We start from the raw sequence: 21,943 nt of genomic DNA on the forward strand, positions 1-21,943 counted from the left end.
TCTTAAGTCTGCACATCTCAGCCCCGGGATTTGTTTTTAGTGCAAGACTATTAAGAGTATGGGAAGAGTTTTGCCGCACCTGACACTGGGTAAGGGAGCTCTGGTGGCCTAGTGTCTAAGGCACTTGACTACTAACCAGAAGGCTGGCGGTTCAAACCCACCAGCCAGTCCTCGGAAGGAGAACTGAGCAATCTACTTCCATCGAGAAATCGACTCAACGACAGTGAGTTTTTTGTTTTTTATTTACACTGGGTAGGAAAGTCATTTCATGGGGTCGCCATGAGTATGAATTAACTAGATGACAAATGGTTACTTTCCTATCCAATGATGACGGACAGGGAAAACTTTGAAGTTTGTATTCCAAACTATGAGCAAGGTACCTTGGCTAGGAACACCTATTAGCGGGAAAACGCGCCCACAGGACTCAGCCGGTTCTCGAGAAGCCCGAGGGGCTCGGGCGAGCGCAGTTTCCAGCTGGGCCCCAGCCTGAAGTCCGCTCCAACCCCTCGGGGTACCCGCTAGGTCAGCCTCTCTCCAGCCCGTAGCACGAGGCAGCCGTTGACAACTGTGGGCCGGCCGTTTTGATTGAAAAAGGAGAGCCAGGAAAGCTGCCCAGCTTGGGCACCACGCGGAGCCAGAGCGCTGCTTCAGCAACAGTTGAAGAAACCGCTCTCGGGCTTGATGGAGGCGGAGCAGAGGCTTAGGCTGAGCCAACTGAGGAGCCTTAAAATGCCTGGAGCGATCCAAGGGCAGCCCTCAACGCAAGGCACTCTGGGACTCGTAGTTTACTTCCCGGACATTGCATTTCCCACTTTGTTTCTCTGCCTTTATTCCACCCCTCCTCGGCCAGCACGCCGACTTCCTGGTCGCCGCCTGTCTCCCCGTACGACTACACTACCCACAAGTCTCCTCTTCGCGTCCTAGCTCGGCGCGGGCGCCGGGCGTCTTCTTCGCACTACAGTTCCCAGAAGCCCTCTGGAGAAGTGCTTCCCTCTCTCACTTCCAGGACCACAATTCCCAGAGACTTCAGCTTCACGGAGTTTCTCTTTTTACCGAGTCTTTTCTTGGCTTGGCTGGACTTCAACGGGGCAGTAGGCCCAGGGCGACGGCGTGACCCGTCGTGAGCGAGCAGAGGGTCTCCTCAGCGGCTCTTTTTTCTTGCCCCTCAGTTCTCCCTGGTACAGGCCGTCGCGGCCGGCCTGAGCGGTGACCTGGCGGGCCGCGCCTGCGCTCTGCCCCGTTTCCTGCCTGGCTGGTGGCGGCGGCCATTTTGTTCATCCTCCTCCTCCTCCTGCTCCTCCTGGTAGGAGCGCAGTGTCCGGAGCGGGCTGGGGGGAGAGAGCCCGAGAGCAGGGTTCGGTGCCTTTTCCTCTGTCCCCAGCCGGCGCCCGGAGCCCCCCTCCCCTTCCTCCCCACCCCTCCCCTCCCCAGCCCTGCCCTCCCCCTTGTCCCGGGATCGCTCCGTCGCACCCACCATGATGGAAGACGACGGGCAGCCCCGGACTCTGTGAGTACCCGAGACCGGGGGTGCCAGGCGCCGAGAGGCCTGGGCACCGCGGGACGCTGGGGGAGGGAGCAGGAGAGCGGGGACTGAAGCTGGGACTGGCGGCGGCTTCCCGGCCGGGGTGGCGCGGACACAAAGTGCATTCCTCATTCTGTCCCCTTTTCCTTGGGAAGGAAACCCTCCCTTCCCCCAAACACGGTCACTTCCTTGGGTCTGGGGCTGGTCTCGACCTTTTTCTCTCGCGCTCTTCTTTGCACACTCCTCCCAGGCCCGGTTTCTGCACGGCGGAGGCTGTCAGGGCCGGCAGGGCGCCTTGCTCCCCGTTTGCTTTGGGGGCAAGGAGCTATGGTCCAGGGGCAGGGCCTGGTGGGGGTGGGACCGCAGCTGCCGGCCGGGAGGAATTAGCATTCACGCCCTCCTCGTCCCCGGAGCGAGTGTTCGCGGCTCTTCTCCCCGGCTCAGCTCTCGGAGGAAGCCGGACACTCGTCCGCCACTCTCGCCCCTTCTCGCTCTCTGTCCCACGTGCCCCCGCCCACACTGTCAGAAACACCCGCCGAGCGCCCGCTACTTTTGAAGTGCGAAAAGGACGCCTCTGGCCGCCCGAGCATCTTTCCTTTCTTGGATAACGAAGTTTACTTGGAGCTCTTCCTACGCTAAACTGACAGCCAGTTGTTGAAAGTCCCGTTGCTCTTCTGACGTTGCCTCTTGCTAATCTGTGCGTCGAAACCTTCAGCGTTGGCTCACATGATGTCCTCATCTGCTGTTCGACATGTGTCTTGGGGCGCTTTGTCCTCTGGCTGGCTGTCGCGTTTTGCTTGTAAGCTCAATCTAATGAATGAGTTTCATCTTCCAACCTCTTACTCGAGTATCCTTCCTTTCCTGATGAAGATGATGACTCAGCGTTTGGCTTCCTTTCGGATAACGTGGCACTCCTTTCTCCTGCATCTTTTTTTTTTTTCCCCCCCTCCTCCAAGTTAGGATAATTTCTGATGAAGTGTTAAAATTGAGCACCTTCGGTTTTCCTAGCCCCTCGAGGCGCAGCACCCCTACCTTGAGGCGTCACGTCGCTGCTTTGTTTCTCTGGTCCCCGCCTGCTGTTGATAGGATCATAGTTCACTTGGCTCTGCTGTCTGATGGGGAAATTCCTTTTGGGAGAATAGATGAAGGTGGATAGTCGAGGAGTTTGATTAGCTTCTCATCTCGTCTACCAAAAGAAAGATGAGTGAAGATACATCGATGTTGAATGTTGATATTGGGTTTGTTTTTGTTTTTTTTTTTTCAGCCATCTACTCATTCTTTTTCACTTCTATTCCTCTAATGTTTTATTAAAGTATTTGTCATTCTGTTTTGAGAATTTGAGGCCAACCTAAGCGCATCAAGTGCATGAATGAAAAGCCTGTTTAGCAGAACTTTTATGTTTGTGTTTTGTGCATTACTGCCTTCTCTTCCCAGAAAGGTGAAAAGTGGGACAAACTTGAAATTTGTCCATTAACATGTATCTGTTGAAGCCAAGTATTTAATTAGTGATGTGTACTTTGATAGAAACATCTGGGAGAACAAATTAGCACCTAGCTGCCATGTATTTAGCAGATGAAAGTTACATTGTATTTAAAAAATCATCATGGAAGCTACTAAATAATTGGTAAAGTTTCATGGCATTTTTCTCATGAATTTTAAGTATGTATCTGTTCCTTAGAAAGGGGATTGCCTGGTTTTGTCATGCTAAACAATATGCTGTTTTAATCCTTGTTGCTCATATAACTGCCTTTGCCTCTGCCCTGTCTTCACCCCCATCAAACTTTCCCCAGTAGGCTGATAAACTAATTTGTCACTTATTTCCTACCTCTACTTTCTCTAGCCTCCCTTGTCCTTTCTCTGCAACACATTTAAATTGTCTGTGTTTACAGTTGTCTAAAAATGTGGCATGTATGCAGATGAGTAAATAAACGTCTGAAGCTTTGTTGCACATGTGAGTCCATGTTTACTATGCTGTCTTCCCTTTTCCTTCTCCCACTCTTCTCCCTGGTGAGATATTTTTAGACAAGGCCTGCTCCATCCTCCTAGGTCTTAATCCTGCAGCACTTAGTTCACTGCCTGGAACATAAGAGGTACTGGATGAATATTTTAAAATTACAGGCAGACATTACTGTCATGCATGGTCCAGTCTGTTGCTTTTTATTTATTTGTTTTTTAATCCTCAAGTGTGAAATTTCGAGATACAAACACATTTCACAATTGGGATTTTTGTCAGCTTAATGAAATAATTCAGAGTAGATTTTTTTTTAAGTGTGCATTTTACATATTTCTTCACTAGATAAAAATAACATGAAACGTTTGAATGTGATTTTAGAGGTTGAAGTCCAGTAGGGTTTGTTTTAGCTTGTTTATGGAGATCCTGCTTGTATTTTACACTGTGATCTATAGATTAGGTTTTCAAGTCACTAGGATGTTTTTTAAAAATGTACTTTTAACAAAGCTTGTCTTAAACTGTTGTTTTAAATGCCTGTGTGTTACTAGTGAGGTTTTTTTCCTGCAGACACACACAAGCTAAGACATATGGTTCTATCTTCAGAAAACAATATGGTGTTTATAGCCTAGGTAGGTCTTTCAATATTCATTACCTACACTATTACTAATTTATTTGATGGTATTTAAAGTGGCATAGAATTGCTTTGATGTTGAGCCAAAAGCTCTGTTTGTCACATAGTTGCTTTAAAGCTCTTTTTTCGGATATCTGTCATTCTCGTCTGACATTTATTTTGGGGTGACATGTATTGAGTAACTTTGAAATAAGCAAACAAATGGGGTCATGCTGTGTTACACTGATGTTGGAACTGGCCTTCCTGACACCTGCTTCTTGGTACACACATTTCAGGCTTTCACTGTGTAGCTTTATACTGCAGTGATTGGATCCATGGTGCATTTGAATCCATAATACGATGCTAAATTATAATAGTGCACTGTTGTATTTGAGTTTGTTTTCACCTATCCAGTGCACAAAAATTGGTAGGAATTGTGAGTCTGGGATAATAGTGTATTACCAGGGCCATTCTTAGGGCATTTTCTTCACGATCAAGGTGCTGTCCAAAGGAGGCAGTAACTAGTGGTTAGAGTGCAAGCTGAGCATCTAAGGGCAACAGCAGAAGAAAATACCACAAAATCCCATTACAGTTATATCATGGCGTTAAGGACCAGTGGTTAAGCGCTCAGCTGCTACCTGTAAGGTGGGCGCGTTGGAACCCCCAGCCACTCTGTGGGAGAAAGATGTGGCCGTCTGCTATTAAGGTTAAAGCCTTGGAAACTTTGTGGGCAGTTTCTACTCCGACCCGTAGGGTAGCTATGGATCGAAATCGACTCAGTGACAGTGGGTTTGTGTTCTTTTGTTTGTATACCATGAATCCATGGCTGTATTAGGCCCCTTGTTCAACTTATTTATGCTGTTTCTTTAAAGTATGTGTGTTGCCAGCTCTTACATAGTTGGTCAGTTCTGCATCTCTCCTCCACTTTGCCTCCTCCCTAAAATGGAACGTTGACAAATTGAACAATTTATTAATAGTCTATTGAAAGATACTGTTGCAAAATCTTCTGTTATTAGGAATTTGTCAGGAATAAAATTAAAAAGTGTCTTTAAATTTAACTGTAGTATTTTGTGTAAAAATGTTGGTAATTTCAACCTTGATAGAGCTACTCTTCAGAGGGAGGAGAGCACAGTCCAGGTTGAAAGGCTGTGATTAGTCTTCTGAAAGGCATGATAGTCTTAACTTAAATTTCTGCCCTGTTGGACATAGAAAGTAGTTTGGCAATGTGAACTTTTGCCTGCTGTGAAACTGCCAAGTTTCTCGTCTCAAACTGGATTTTAACCCTGGTAGTAGAAATAAAAGCATCATTTTTAGTTGTGAATGCTTTAGTTCCTACATCCTTACAGTTCCTGTTCTTAGAAGATAAAACAGAATTCTAAGGTATGCCTTCTTATTATTTTTTAAAATTTCTTGCTAAAAATTATTGGCAATTTCCTAAGTGTTTACTCTTTGAAGTAACTTCTCAGTACAGGAATTTAAGACGCTTGTCTTTTCCTGTTATTTGTATATATCAGGTAAAAATTATATATTTAAAGACTTAGAATATATTAATGTTAATGTCATATAGCCAGAATAGAAAGAAAATGAAATGTAGAAATTATAATTTGGAAAGAAAAAGAAATGTTGGACTACCAAGGAATTATATTCTTACTAGGTCAACTATTGGATATTTCCTTAAATATTTTCATTAGTATTTATTTTGGGACAGATTAAACCATATAGTACAGTATTTTAAAATTTACAAAAAGTATCTGTTAGATATTATTATGGGAGCTCTGGTAGTGTAGTGCCTAAAGCACTTGACTGCTAACCAGAAAGAAGATTGGCGGTTCAAACCCACCAGCCAGTCCTCAGAAGGAAGATTGGGCAATCTACTCCCGTAATGATACCGCCTGGGAAACCCAAGGAGGGGTCGCTATGAGTCGGGTCCGACTTGACGGATAAAATTATTATGCATGAATTACAGAACTCTGAGTAAAGAAAAAGGCAATCTGAAATTTGGATGAAATGAAATAATTAATATTGTTTTTGTTCTGGTAAATTAAGATATTCTATATGTATGACCTCTGATGACCTGTCTCTGTAAAGTTGAAACCAGAAAATCCAAACCCACTGCCATTGAATTGATTCCAACTCACAGTGACCTTCTGGGGCAGAGTAGAGCTGCCCCATAGGGTTTTCGAGGCTGTAAGTCTTTATGGAAGTGGACTGTGTCATCTTTCTCCCACAGAGTGGCCGGTGGGTTCAAACGGCCAACCTTTTGGTTAGCAGCCACTGCACCACCGGAGTGCCTTCCTGCCTGGGAAACCCCATGGGGCAATTCTCCGTGTTACATAGAGTCACTATCAGTTAGAATAGACTCAACTACACAAAACAACAACATGTTGCATGGCTGGTCTTCTGTGTTAATTTTGGAATTGTTTGCTTCTTTCCCGTTTTACTGGAGGTATCTGAAATATGAGAAACCTAAAACTGGATTTCTGTTAAGTTTCACAACATTCTAAACTTAGATACTAACATTTTACTCTTGGGCATCAGTGCTATTAATATATATTAATAGTCAAAATGTGCCTCTCAGAATTGCTCAAAATCTATTACTGTTTGGAAATAGTTTGACATGAAGTAAAAAACTCTATTACAGTAATGTCTTTTATTATGATTGTTGTGTATTGAAGTTTTTCCTGAACAAATCTATGTGTAAACAATGTCTGTTTTAAATTACTTAAATTTAAATTTAAGTAGCCATTTTATTTTTGTTTTGTACCTTCAATATAAGAAAAGTAGATTTTATTCATTCTTCTTCTGTTCTCTTAGAAATGCGCTAACTAGCCCTTTAGGAGATTGAGGCCACTCGTTCATGAAGTTCCTTATAGATTTGGTTTATTTTGTGCAAAAAGAAATTATATCATGAATACAGGCTCACAAACCTTATGGGTTAAAATAGGGCTGGCAGCTGTGTATACGGTGAGTTTATAATCCTGTAACCTTTCACTGCTGCTGTCTGTCAGTGTGTGGCCCATCGATGATCAGCCCTCCTTTAATCACGAGGAAAAGATGGCGTAGTGGACCTAAAGCAGTCCCATCTGAAAGCTGTTGTGTATTCACTATGGCAACCAATGGGTACAAGACTTATTTTGGTCTAAGCACTCAGTTTCCAGATGTTATAAATTAGAAGAATAAAGCTTAGGTCCCTTTCTTTCCAGAAGAAATTATGTTAAATTTTATAAATATTGCTTGGTTTATGAGGTTGTTCATTATAAGTTTGAAAATTTAAAAAGGTTTCCCACCTTTATACACTGACTCCCAGAAAGACTTAAAAGTTCAGCAGTTTATTAAGATAAATTCATGGTATAAGATATATGATGAGGTGGTCATCTGTGGGTGGTCAAGTTATAAGTAACTTTTTCTTTTTTACATTTAAACTTACCTGTACTTCAAATTTTCATACGAAATATTTATGTTCGGTTTGTAGTTCAAAAAAATAAATAAAAATGCTCATCGTTGAAAGCATATGTGGATTTTCTAATTTTACTCTTAATTTCTAAAAGAAAATTTTACATTTGTTACCTATATAAAAATGTATTGTGTTGATTCTGATGCTAAAATGACGAGGTTTTCTTTTCTTTCACTTGTACTTTACTTGCCTAAAACAAAACAGTAAAGACATATCGTTGCTGCCAATCTTGTTTAGCCAAAAAGGAAAAGAAAAAAAGGGGCCTCTCATACCTGTGTGTTTTACTGTAACCTCACTTTAATTCTCTTTGTTCATTTCGTTATTTGTTTAAGTCTTATGATCAGGTATTTTAATGAATCATTATTTTTTGTTATGTGGTATATTTATGTTATAAATTATTTTAAAGTAGATCTCACATCCAGAAGCTGTAGTTTACGCACTGAAGATGATTTAACCATTAGAGTAAGATGAGAAACTGCTATCTAGGGTCCAGGATAGTACATCTTTGGCTTATGCAAGGTCTCACTGATTGGTCCTTTATAATGTCTTCTGAAGTGGTACGCTAGTGGCCTAAGAACAATTACTCCTTTCCTAAATAAGGGTTAATCTTACTTTCATAGGATTGCATTTAATTGGGAAAAAATTTATTGGAGACAGAGGAAGTTAAAATAAAAGGTGATGAGCTAAATAATAACAATTTAGAGTCTAAGCTGAAGGAAAATTTCTGATTTTTTTCTTCTTCTTCTTGTACAGATATGTAGGTAACCTCTCCAGAGATGTGACAGAAGTCCTTATACTTCAGTTATTTAGTCAGATTGGACCCTGTAAAAGCTGTAAAATGATAACAGAGGTAAGACCTTCCCAATTACGTGTGTTGTCAATTAGCATGATGTTTAATATTTTGAGATAAGTGAGTTGATTAGCATCATTTCTTAAAGTCATTTTAGGCCTAAAGTTATTCTAGTGGAGAAATTCATGTTTGTTGCATTGATTTATTACTTTTAATTTGTCTGCAAACTAGGCTTAGAATCCTATTTTATTTGAGAGGGCAAAGTTTCTGTTATTAGTCTTAATTGGCCATTCCTCATGATATAAAACCAAAAAAACACTGTTGCTGAATCAGTTCTGACTCATAGTGACCCTATAAAGATGGAATAGAACTGGCTGACAGGGTTTCCAAGACTAACTCTTTAAGGAAGCCGACTGCCACATCTTTCTCTTGTGGAGCAAGTGGCTGATGGGTTCAAACTGCCGACCTTTCATTTAGCAGCCGAGCACTATAACCACTGCTGTAACAGGACTCTTCCTTTCTTGGTACAGTTATTTTCAAATGATTTTGCTTATAAAAAGTTAGAGTTTATCTCAAGAAGCCCCTATTTCACAGTGGTGAAAAAGTAGATGGTACTTCTTACAAGTCCAGTAAGATTGTTCCTGGTTCAAGTAGGACATTTAAAGTTCAGGTATTGTATATAAAAGAGCAGATTATTATGTTCACAGTGTAGCACTGTGCATCTCTTAGGTTTTGAGTAAATATTAATGACAGAGCAGCTGTATGTAGATGTTGTTGTAGGAATTTAAATTTTGGGGTTAATAATTTTACTCTCCTTTTTCAAGTAGAACTTGATTTTTATATTTTCTTGGTTAAGACCAGGTAGCAGTGCCAAAGCAACTCATATGTTCAGCCTTTTTCTTTTCTTAAAATATTTACTGTGTACCAGGCACTACTAAACTGTGAGGGGCCCAGTGGTGAATAAGTCAGTCCCTAGCCCCATAGAATTTCAGAGTCTGGTCAGAGAGACAGGGGTTAACAGGCACTGGTGATACCAGTTAATAAATGAGATGAAAGGAAACAGCTCAAAGCATTGTGGGAGCACATAGGGAGGATGTCTAGTATACTTTTAGGAGGTTGGGGAGGTCCTTGTAAGAATTAGTATCTTATCTGAAACCTAAAAGGGAGTGGAAATAGGCTAGAAAGGAATTTGGGAAGAAGGGATTCCAGATGGAGAGAAGATCCTTGATCTAGGGGAGTAATTAGAGATAACACAAGTGCTTGTGAGAGCAAGAGGGGAAATAGAAATTGTAGTGTCACTGGAGTTTAGGGTGGGATCAGTCATACTGTATGCCAGGGAGGAGACAGGAGTGTTTAGCAGGGGCCAGAAACCATCCTAAGTTGGTATTTTATTCTGAGACAGTGGAAAACTTTTCAAATTTGTGTAACATACCGGGCTTCTGATCATCTTTCCTAACTAAGGGAGCTCATCATTTTGTTCTGGTGTATGTTTTCCCTTTCTGTCGTTGATTATCATTCATTCTTTGTTTCATTAATCAAAATCTCACTTTGTGCTAGACACTAGTGAAGGCACTGGGGAAATGATGGAGAGCCAGACAGATGAGGCGGCCTATTTGTGAGAGTATTGTCAGTAAACACATACACAACAGAATTTGTGATAGAGACGAGATATGAAGAGAATGAAACAGAAGGCCGCGATGGTCATTGGAGGGATGGTGCCAATACAGGGTGGTGGTGGTGTTATGTGCCGTCCAGTTGGACCTAACTCATAGCGACCCCTCCTTGGGTTTCTGAGGCAGTATCACTATGGAAGTAGATTGGCCCATCTTCCTTCCAAGGAGTGGCTGGTGGCCTTGAACCGCCAGCCTTCTGGTTAGCAGTCAAGTGCCTTAGGCACTACGCTACCAGAGCTCTAATACAGGGTAGTGGTAAGGAAACATGTTGCCTCTTTGAGCTGAGATGTGAATGACAAGATGGAACCACCTGTACTAAGAGTTGGAGGCAGAGGGAACAGCCCAATACAAAGGCCTTCAGTTGGAAATGAGCTTGGTGTGTTCCTGGAACCAAAGACCAGGATGGCTGGAAGCTGGTGAGTGGTGGAGGGGAGTGGTGGGACCGTGAGTCCAGAGAGGTGGGCAGGGTATACAATCACACAGGGCACTATGGCCCATGTGAGCGCTGCAGGTTTTATTTGGGTTGCAGTAGCAGGCAGGCCACCAGAGAGTTTTAAGCAGGAGAATGATTTGTGTTTTTTAGATTAAGCTGTTTGTGGACTGACTGCTGTGTAGAGATGGATTGCAGAGGGCAAGAATGGAAGGAAGGGCGCCATATGGGTTTTTTTCACTATGTAGGTATAAGAAATGATGAGGGCTTGTTCTCTGGAGTGATGACTGTTGAAATAGAGGTAGATAAATTTGGGATATATTTTGGGGTAGACTTTAGGAATGGATTGGCTGGGAAGTAACGCAGAGAAAGCAAGACAACCCTAAGATTTTTGTTTGTGCAACTGCGTAGGTGATAATGCTGTTTGCTAAAATAGGAGTGATGGAGGGAGATACGGGGTGAGTGGAGGAGTGGTAGGAAATGGCTGTTGATAAATTTAAGACTTGATCCACATGGACGTTTATGCAGGGAGTTGGATGACTTCATTGGAGCTCTGGCAGGACCACTGCTGCAGGTAGACAGCGGCGTGTCTTGTGGGGGCTAGATGAGAGCGCCTGCAGGGGTGCTGACAGAGGGGAGTGGAGGGGTGTAGGCTGAGCCCTGAGCACCTTGGTATCAGTAAGTCGAGGGAAGGAGGGAGAAGCACCTTCTGGAGGATCATCCTGTGAGGTAACAAGAAGACCGAGAAAAGCATGGCGAGGCGGAATAAGAGGGTGTTTGAAGGTGGAGAATAGCCATCACCAGTTTTGAGCGCTGCTTGGGAGTCAAGATGAGGACAGAGGGATCCGGAACTACACGTACTGCCGTCAGGTCGCTTGGCCTCGTAGTGACCCCTCCTTGGCTTTCCAAGGAGATACCTCTGTGGAAGTAGATTGCCCAGTTTTCCTTCCGAGGAATGGCTGGTGGGTTTGAACCGCCTTCTGGTTAGCAGTTAGATGCCTTAGACACTACACCACCAGAGCTGCACAGTGGTTGTGGTGAGCTTGACAGACAGTTTCAGTGGCATGTCAGGATGGAAACTGACCGGAGTGGATTTAGGAGAGAGTGGCACATGAAAGAGTAAAAAGAATCACTCAAAAGTTTTGGAAAACATTTGGTAAAATTTTATTTAACTATTTATTTATTTTTAAACCTATGGGCTTATGGATTTATACTTCCATTTGGGGGATGGAGGGACTTGAAAGGAATTTTTGTATTGTATCCATATTCCAGAACTACCTGGATGTGGACTTTTCAATAATTGGGCACTCTTATATTTCTGTCTTGACATTTATGTCATTAAACAAAAGTTGGTGACAGCACTAATTGAGGTAAGCACCCTGGGTGATGGTGTGAAATGGAGAGCTGCTTAAGGTTATGAGCTCTAGTATAAAAGGTCTGAGCATTTTATTTTCCTTTCATAAATCTTACTTTAATCTATGAAAAAGTCCTTTTTTTCCCCTTAGTTTCAGGATTTTTACTTCAGATATTCTTTATCTTAGATTCATGCTTTCTCCATCTACTATAATAAATGTGTATTACTGATTGTAAGGCAAACGTTGAAAAAAATTTTAATCTTTGACAGTTGGGATGTGCCTTAATGGTGCTTTAAATTCCATGTGTGTATATATATTGTTTTAATGTTGTTTTCTGGAAGGTATAGCAGGGGGGATCTGGCCTATGACTAGTGTAAATCTGAAGTCAGGTCAGTATGCATCAGTATGTTTTCTAGAGTCTGTGTTATTATGGAGGAGCTCTGGTAGCATAGTGCCTAAGGCACTTGACTGTTAACCAGAAGGCTGGCAGTTCAAACCCACCAGCCATTCCTTGGAAGGAAGGTTGGGCAATCTACTTCCGTAGTGATGATGCCTCAGAAACCCAAGGGGGGGTCACTATGAGTCAGATCCAACTCCACAGCACATTAACACATGTTGTTATGGAGCCCTGGGGTGGTACAAGTGGGTAACGTGCTTGGGCTGCCAGCTGAAAAGGTCTTGGAAGACAGACCTGGTGGTCTATTTCTGAAAAGTCAGCCGTTGAAAACCCTGTGGTGCACAGCACAGTTCTCCCCTGACACATGTGGGGTCACCGTGAGTCAGAGTCGACTTGACGGCCATTGGTGTACGTCATCATACATCACATTATCACAGATAGATCATTGGATGGATGTTTTGCTACAGTTACCAGTGTTTCTGCTAGAGACCATCAGGGCATAAGAAGTAGGAGCAAAAGGGAAAATCAACTAGCACAGTTTTAGCTACTTACTTGCTTTTAAATCCTTTCTTAATGAGTGCTGCTGGTAAACATCAGCTCTTTTACAAGAGAAATTTAAGTGTGTATTTTTCTGTGGAGACTTCCCTCATTTTCTTTCTCTGTTTCTTAACTGAGTTCACATGGCTTTGGCATTAGGATTTTTGTATGAGAGCCCGTAGTTTTGTTGTCAGTATTAATGATCACACTTTTTTCCCCTCAAGGAAATGCCTCTGGTCGCTTCGCCTCTATTGTTTTAGACGTCTTATTTTGGATTTTTCTTCTAAAACTTTCCTGGAGTGAAAAACAGTGATTGTTGAAAAGATCTTTATTTTATCTGGTATTTTTACCCCTTGTAAGTCCAACTAGAATTCCAGATTTTAAATATTATCTTTACAGGGCATTTTACATTGAACAGTGATGAACGTTTTTAACCTAAAAAACACATCTGTACAGTTGAATAACTATCTAATCAGGTTGTAATTGTAATATGAAAAGTCATTTCCGTTATTTTAAGTGATGACCTGGCTATCACCTAGGTGCTAGTAGCACTAGCTACTTCTCATAGTCTTTATAAGTACTGATTTGCCATCTGGCAGCAAGCAAAATGTTGTGGTAGAATGTAAGAATAAGCATCTCTCGTATTGGTGTTTCTGTGATGCAGAATTCCAGCTCTGTCTGGGAATATTTGATTCAGATGCATTTTCAGAAATTACTCTCTTGATCACTAGTGTCTTTCTGTGTTCTATGGAAGATCAAATTCAAAGTATATAGACTCTCCAGTTCGTTAGAATAGTTTGGAAGATCAGAATATTGATCTCAGTAGCTGGTTATAAATCTTAATTTTTCAGTTTCTATTCTTATTCCTTCCTTATCCAGAGAAGAGAATGTATGTAATCCATCCAGTCTTTGTAGCAGTATTGTGATCTGTAGTACTAATCCAAGTTTTGATCAGGAGTGAAGTTTGTGAAGTTAGTTCATTTCTGTATTTTTAATAGTCATGGGAGGATACAGTTTAGGAAGGATTGTAAGTAGAATTTATAAACATAAATTTTTAAATTTAAAAAAAATTGTTAAACCTTTTTAAACATGATTTGGGAGAGAAGAGCAGTGGGAAGCAGTGTTGCTCATCTCTCAAAAATCTGAGCTTGAGATATTGTTTGGTCCAATGTAAACTTCTGCTTTGTGTTTAGTATCCTTCACCAGACTTCTGTATTTTGATCTTTATCAGTAAGCTACTTTATTGCCTACATAAGTGGCTATGAAGTAATCTAAAGGCATTATAGACTAGCAGATAATTTTTTTTCATTGCTCTCTTTAATCATTGGTGACCTGGTCTGCTTTTATCTATCTACAGTGTCATAACACTAAGATTTTTTTGTTTAATACTGATAGTCATGGTTCTATACTGCCTTTATAGTTGTGTTTGAATACAACAGTAATCTGAGGTTTAAAAAGTCTGGTTTAGCTATAAATCTTATCTTTAAAGTGTTAGGCTTTCATAAGCTTATGCAATCGTCCTGTGTACATTCCTAGCTATCAGTAATGTTTTTTCCTGGATTTTCTTCTCAGCAACCCGATAGCAGAAGGGTCAACTCTTCTGTTGGATTTTCTGTTTTGCAGCATACAAGCAATGACCCATATTGCTTTGTGGAATTTTATGAACACAGGGATGCAGCTGCTGCATTAGCTGCTATGAATGGGCGAAAAATTTTGGGAAAGGTAAGAACGTAGGATGATGGCTCCTATAAAAAATGAGTGTGCACATTTGCATGTCAAATTAGTTTTAAATCATCTTTAGTGAATTTTTTAACAAATACTTAGCTGCTGAGTCATGCTTTTACTTTATTCAGTCTAGTGTTTTTACACAAATAAATGCTTGTGCTTGATAGATGATTTAAAAGTGGTGTTACGATCATAATAACATGCTTAATAATTGTATTAAATATAATCTTTATTTTTAGGAGGTCAAAGTAAACTGGGCAACAACACCAAGTAGCCAGAAAAAAGATACTTCCAGTAAGTACTTCTGCTGCATTTTACTGTGGGAGAGGCCTGAAATCACCCTGGCAGCATCTCCAGCCCAAACAGGGTGCCCTTCCTTCATTGTTGCCTAAACACTCGGTGGCTGATTTCTGAAGTATTTGATTACCAAACGCTTTGATTTCAGATCACTTCCATGTGTTTGTTGGGGATTTGAGTCCAGAAATAACAACAGAAGATATCAAATCCGCTTTTGCCCCCTTTGGTAAAATATCGTAAGTATCATAATTAATACTATATTCAGTAGTGATAGGCAAAATTGTGTATGATTAACTTGTATTGGAATCTAGATTTTCTTTCCTTAGTTAGTGTGGGGTTTGTTTGTTTGTTCGTTTTTTTTTTTTTTTTTTTTTAGTAATGTTGTTGAAAATGTTAATGTCATTTGAATGTTTTGGGGTCTTATTTTCATTTAATCCTGTATATATAATGTGTTTAAAAAACTTCAGTGATTCTGTTTGTTATCTTTGAAGCAGATGTTTGGGTAATAAAACCTATCAAAGTCAGACTTTTTGTCAATATTTTCAAAATTTGGTGGTTAAGGATAATGGAATAATCAAAAATAAGTGTGATTTATACTGTATTTTAAAGTTTCATAGGAGGAATTTATAAATGGGGAAAAGTAGGTAAATCCTTGAGTATAATGTGAATAAAGTAGAAATGTTCTTATTTAATTGTAACGATAATTGTGTTTTGATAATTTAGCTGTAAGTGAAAGTAGTGCTCTCACAATGTTAAAATGTTTCAATGTCTGAGTCATAAGTGTGGGATTAATTAGTAGGTATTTTTGTTAGTGGTTTTTGATTTTACTAGTTAGGAGGCAAATGTGGTTTGATTTTTTAACAAATTCTATGCTTAAGTTTCATTGTATACTACTTGATGCAAATACATTAGAAAATTAAACTGGTTAAAAATTCTATAAAATGTTTATCACATTTATCTTTCTGAATAAAACTAGTTTATATGTTTACTTCCTGTGAATCTAAATTAAATGTTGTAGTACTACTTTACAAGAATGTTTCAACTAAGAACAACAGCATTTCTTTCTTTATACCATTTGTTGTTCTTTATACTTAATTTAATTAAAAGAAAGATTTAATTCTTAATTTTCTATTTTGATGTTTGCTTTGCTTTTTAATCTCTAAATGTGGTAAGTAGTACTGTTTTAAAAATCAGTATAAAAAATAATACAGGTTGCTGTTTCTCAATCTTTATTTATACCTGAGACCTGCAGTTTTTTTAAAGTCCAAGTCACAATTAAAAGTAATAGCATTCTGGTTATTTTGCAGAATTGCTCATAAGAATGGACAGGATCTTGAAGGCTAACTGCAAGGAACTGTGCACACTGGAACTCAGTTGTAGATTTTTTTCTCATTTCTATTTATTCTTATTATACATTATTTATATATACATATTTTAGTATTTACATTTTAACATTCTATATTCAGTGGAGTTCTATATTTCCAATCATTTTAACTTACTCACTAAAATTTCTGTGTAAATTTGTTGTTTTCGTACTGGTGTGCTTAGCATTGTTGTTAGTTTTTTATTCTCCTTTCTTAAATTTCTGAAAATGTCAATTTTTCAAAATTTACAGCTGCCCAAACTCCAAAATGATGGTAGAGAATTGACCAAGAAAAATAAAGAAATCTGTTAACAGGCCATGTATGCCTTTTTAATTCCTATTTTTTCCTCTTTTTCAATTTTTTAATATTTCATATATTTTGTATCACTAGGCAGAAGACATTTAACTATTTAGAGATTGCATGGTAAAGTAGTTAGCATTGTGACAGTAATTTATAGAATCGGTAAACCTTAGAGGACACTAGCCAATAGAATATTAAGAAAAGGAAACTACTGTTCCTTTTAATCTTCAAATTTGAGCATTTAGTTTAGAAAGCACAGGCTATTTGATTAGATTGCATGTTTATTACATGTTTTTGTCCTACTGCTTTTTTCTAACAGGTAAAGAAACATTAGGGAGAGTTGAGGAATGGCTATAGTTAATTAGGGCTAACTGAAATTTTATTTTAAAAAATGCTCACAATACAGTGTGTGTGGTTCCTTTGAGTTTTTATTCTGAGGCTGACTCTCACTTCCCTCATTTAGCTGTGCTTCTTTCCACAGGGATGCCCGGGTAGTTAAGGACATGGCGACTGGGAAATCCAAAGGCTATGGTTTTGTATCTTTTTATAACAAACTGGTACGTTCTTTGAGCTCACTTTAATTTAATCATTAGTATAGCATAACTGAAACAAGCATTTTGGGATGTTAGCTACAAAACACAACTTTTATGTAATTTTGTGTGTGTTAAGGATAGAACGTTCTTTTTTCATGAGCTTGGAAATAAATACTGGAAAAAGATAGTCTGGTAACACTGTAAGGATAATGATTAAAATTGCATCTGTGCTTGGTAAATAAGATATGTTAGAAGTAAATCTCAACAGGAGTAAGTGATTGAATATGAGAATTTGGAGAGGGTGGTAGTTTATATTCAGCATTAACCATGAACTGCGATGTTAATGACTGCAGCAAATTAAGTCAATGAAAATTTAAACAAATCATCTTTTGTTTCTGTTAAGGAAGAAAATTTTATTTTTGGGCTTGAAAAATGGTGGGATCCATCATAAATCATCTTGATTTTTGCATGTATTCTTTTAAGAAAGTGGTACCTAAATATCTAAACATTTGCAATAACTTGTAACATTAAATAATAAAGTGGACTTTGATATTGAAATTTTATAGCAGTTTCAGCAACTTAAACTGTATTTTGTTGAAGCAGTAAAATAAAGGGCAGGGATCATATTCCATCTGTGCTTAGATTATTCACAAATTCACATTGATTCTGATAATCTAAACTCATTTTTATTTTATGCCATTGTACAGCTGGAGCCCTGGTGGCACAGTGGTTAAGCACTTGGCTGTGAACTGAAGGCTGACCTCTCAAACCCACCAGCTGCTCCATGGGAGAAAGATGTGGCAGTCTGCTTCCGTAAATTTACAGCCTTGCAAACGCTCTGGGGCAGTTCTACTCTGTCTTCTAGAGTTGCTGAGTCAGAATCAACTTGATGGCGGTGGGTTTGGTTTGGGCTTTGTTTCTGTAAAGAGTGACAGCTTTAGAAACCCTCTGGAGCAGTTCTGCTCTGTCCTGCCCACTCACAGTGAGTCGGAATCACCGTGACAGCAGTGGATTGGGTTTTGGGTACAGCATTTTAAATATGAAAAGACTTTTGTCTTTCAGTGAGTTTTAAATTTGTGGCATAGAATTTGTTGCTATTAGAGTGTCGATATTTGGGAGTGGAGGCAATTTAAACTAAAACTTTTTTTTTCTAAAACAGTTTCTATATATTAAAAAAAGGTTGCATTATAAATTTTAAAATTAATGAATTTAGAAATAACTTTGTCTTGTGAGATTTTTGTTTTTTTATTCAAATGTGTATATTTGAGAAACTTCAAAAAAGTTTTATGATAATCAGTGAGATTGTGATTTTCCCTTGCATATTTAAATTGTGAGTTTCCCTTTACTTGATCTGTAAATGCTATCCTAGTATTTTGAAAGCTATGACTAAAAATAGGTTTAATGAATCACTCACATTTAAATCATTTTCTTATGGTTTGTTTAGGATGCTCAGTGAAGTCAATGCTGAGATTTATTAAATCCAGCAGCGCCAAAATTTAATCTCATTTTACTGGGACTCATATACTAGCATTTCTTTGTGTGTGATTGCTTTTTTCCCTTTTTTCTCTGTAGGATGCAGAAAACGCAATTGTGCATATGGGGGGTCAGTGGTTGGGTGGTCGTCAAATCAGAACCAACTGGGCCACACGTAAACCACCTGCCCCGAAAAGTACCCAAGAAAGTAAGATGTCTACCATATATGTTAAAACCATAGATTCTTCACAAAATCACATACTGGTGTAGTCTTAAATCCTTTATATTTTATAAACATTGCAAGATTGATTGCATCTGGAATTTGATGGTCTGAAAAAAAACTAGGCTTTGCTCAGAGGGGGATCTATGTAGGAGATCCTGGATAGAGTGGGAGAACAATATGGAACAAAACTCAAAATCATTTAAAAAAAAAAAAGGACCAGGTTTGCTGGTCTTTTAGAGCTGGATAGGACTGCTAATACTATGGCCCCTAGCTGCCCTTCACATTTGACATTGAACCCACTCCTGTGGCGTCCAGCTAAGCAAAAGATGATATATGAGCTGAACATTTACATCAGGTAGATAGACTCCTTGGAGAGATCAGTCATGGGAGAATAGAAGGGCTGTGTATGCACAGGGAGACAGCTTGGGGGCAGCAGGGCATGGGAGGGAAGGACACAGGGAAGAGGTAACTATGAGGAGGAAGTGGGTAGAAAGCAGTTGCACTGTGAGAAATTGTAGTCAATGTCATGAGACAAAATGTATGTGAGCTGCTATATGGAAAGTGAATTTACTCTGTAAACTTTCACCCAAATCACAATAAAAATTAAACAAAACAAAAACTGGGCTTTGGTTTAAGTGTTTTTGGAGTTGTGAACTGCCTGATTTTATAAATCAAGACAAAAAGTTATATTTTACCATGCTGTTGAGGCATTTATCCACATACTACTATATACTTGAAAATATGTGGAAAGTAGAAAACTAGCTTGTTCTGTAAACTATCACCAAAAACAGAATAAAATATTATTACTTTTTAGAAAAGTACATGGTAATTAACGAAAGATAGCTTTGTGATATTGTACAGTAATCCTCATTTTCATTTTCTTCCTGCATGTAGACAACACTAAACAGTTGAGATTTGAAGATGTAGTAAACCAGTCAAGTCCGAAAAATTGTACTGTTTACTGTGGAGGAATTGCTTCTGGGTTAACAGGTACAGTGTCTGATTTCTAGTCACCTTCTCTCTGGAGCGTCATCACTGTCGACACCTAATTCATGATCTGTATGAGCCTTAAAGATGTTATGTTTTCGTTTCTCAGATCAACTTATGAGACAGACATTCTCACCGTTTGGACAAATTATGGAAATAAGGGTTTTTCCAGAGAAAGGTTATTCGTTTGTCAGGTAAAATTCTACCTGTCATATCCTCTTAGATTTGATCTATGCCTTTCTGTTATATTATTTGGCCCCAAGGTAGCAGTTTGCTAATATAGTACTTTGTAATGTGGAACTTTCTACTATTTGTATAATGTACTTTAGAAAAAAATACCAAGTTGACAGGTATAAGCTAATGAAGTTCTGTATTATTTACTGTGTTAAGTTCTTAAAAAAATAAAAGGCAAAACTTTACTGTCTTTCTCTCTTAGATTTTCAACCCATGAAAGTGCAGCCCATGCCATTGTCTCGGTGAATGGTACTACGATTGAAGGACATGTTGTTAAATGCTATTGGGGTAAAGAATCTCCTGATATGACTAAAAACTTCCAACAGGTAATTCGATTTTTTGTAGACATTTTCAAGTTTCCATCTTACATGTCTACATAAAAGCTCTGGAAATTCTGTAAAATGAACCAACAGAAAAATAAAGCATATAGCTGCTTTCAGTTGATTTTATTAATGCTATTTCAAAAGTGATTATTTTTGCGGTATTAACTGAATCTTAATACTTTCTTTTCACAGGTATCACCACCCCAATAAACTTAGACAATGATAAATAACAGAGTCCCATTCACATAAGGGTGCTTACTTAGTTTTTCTCTTCCTTGTCTCCCACTCTTTCTTCAAATACGGTATTTCTTACTTATTACTTAAAACAGTAATCTGCTTTTTCCTAGGTGGACTATAGCCAGTGGGGCCAATGGAGCCAAGTTTATGGAAACCCACAGCAGTATGGACAGTATATGGCAAATGGGTGGCAAGTACCGCCTTATGGAGTGTATGGACAACCGTGGAATCAACAAGGATTCGGAGTAGAGTAAGTTGTATTTTTCCAGTATAGAAACAGATATCATTCTGACATGACAAAAATTGCGTTGTCCTAAGGGGACTTTATTTAAGTTAAATGCATTGAGCTAATTGATGTTATAAGCATTATAGAAGCAAATCGTATGAAATGTAGTTTGTGAAGCTGAAAATTATTTTTTGTTACACAGTTGGAAATGGAAGTTGAAGTAAAACACACACACGAGTGTGTTCTACCCCAGTAAGGAGCTGGTAGAATTTGATTTACATTCCTAATCTGTTAGTTTATTGTTTATTTTTGCCTATAAAAGATGTTTAACTGGACATTGATCTGATATAAAGTAGCCTTTTGCCTTTGTTGATAATTGAATGGGTTGGTTGCTACTTTGTACTTTTTGTCTTCCAGACCAGCCCAGACCTTTATTTTCATTAGTTCCTTCTTTTGGAACTCTTTTCAACTTAACTTGTGTTTTAAATTTTCTTACAAATTAGTGTACTGTGTATACAATATATTATGGGTAGATTAGGTATTGAAAGTCAAGTTAAGACTAATAGCTATGCAGCATTATTATACTTTACAAGGTATTGTTTTTTTCTTTGCTCTTTCTGTTCGGTGTAGGTTTGTTGATATGTGTTTGTCTGTGATTAGGCTCTTCTAGATTTGGCTATAAATGTGTAGGTGATTGTTTTTTCTTTTGTGTTTGCTGAAGAGTTGTTTTCTCTCCCCAAGTCAATCACCGTCTGCTGCTTGGATGGGTGGATTTGGTGCTCAACCTCCCCAAGGACAAGCCCCTCCCCCTGTAATCCCTCCCCCTAACCAAGCTGGATATGGCATGGCGAGTTACCAAACACAGTGAGCTGGGGCTCTGAGCACAGTCGCCATTCACGACAGGCTTCAGTTTCCTGGGACACTCTGAAGACACGAGAGTAGACATCGGAAAATGAGAATATTTATTTTGAAAATTGAAATGTTTGGAACCTTTAGCACAGCTTTGCTTTGGTGAAGGACACATGTCTTCTAGTTCTGCCTTTTTAAGTTTTTGTTCATGATGGATATGAACATGATTTTTCTTTGTGTACAAAAACTAAAATAAAGTCAATAAAGACAATTCTGACTGCAAATTTTGATGTAATAGGAGAAGTGGGTGATACGTTTTGAATCTTAGATACAATTCCATTTTTATCTTACTGTTCAGTATTTTAACTCACTATGTTTTTAAAAGAGCAGAAAAGGGAGGATTGAAAAACTGGGGATCCCCTGTAAGTTCATCCTGATACTCCCTCCCTCTCG

General features: G+C 39.2%; 1 protein-coding gene across 1 annotated transcript; it reads left to right on the plus strand.

Moving 5' to 3' along the window:
* Positions 1–1,475: 1,475 nt before the first annotated feature.
* On the plus strand, positions 1,476–21,509 carry TIAL1 (TIA1 cytotoxic granule associated RNA binding protein like 1). The gene is made up of 12 exons (XM_007936839.2): positions 1,476–1,507; positions 8,291–8,387; positions 14,343–14,441; positions 14,684–14,738; positions 14,890–14,977; positions 16,887–16,962; positions 18,511–18,619; positions 19,529–19,624; positions 19,731–19,815; positions 20,058–20,181; positions 20,526–20,665; positions 21,383–21,509. Exons 1-12 carry the CDS (start codon positions 1,476–1,478, stop codon positions 21,507–21,509), a joined length of 1,128 nt encoding a protein of 375 aa, XP_007935030.1.
* Positions 21,510–21,943: the final 434 nt, after the last annotated feature.

Source organism: Orycteropus afer, unplaced genomic scaffold, assembly GCF_000298275.1.
Source record: "Orycteropus afer afer isolate SDZICR_OR568_19922 unplaced genomic scaffold, OryAfe1.0 scaffold00038, whole genome shotgun sequence".
NCBI lineage: Eukaryota > Metazoa > Chordata > Mammalia > Tubulidentata > Orycteropodidae > Orycteropus > Orycteropus afer.

Excerpts from the sequence above, each read along its gene's own strand:
- TIAL1 (XM_007936839.2), top strand. The coding sequence starts at position 1,476 with ATGATGGAAGACGACGGGCAGCCCCGGACTCT. Across the intron at positions 18,620-19,528 it reads CCCGAAAAGTACCCAAGAAA|ACAACACTAAACAGTTGAGA; the intron begins GTAAGATGTCTA and ends TCCTGCATGTAG. Across the intron at positions 20,666-21,382 it reads CAACAAGGATTCGGAGTAGA|TCAATCACCGTCTGCTGCTT; the intron begins GTAAGTTGTATT and ends TCTCTCCCCAAG.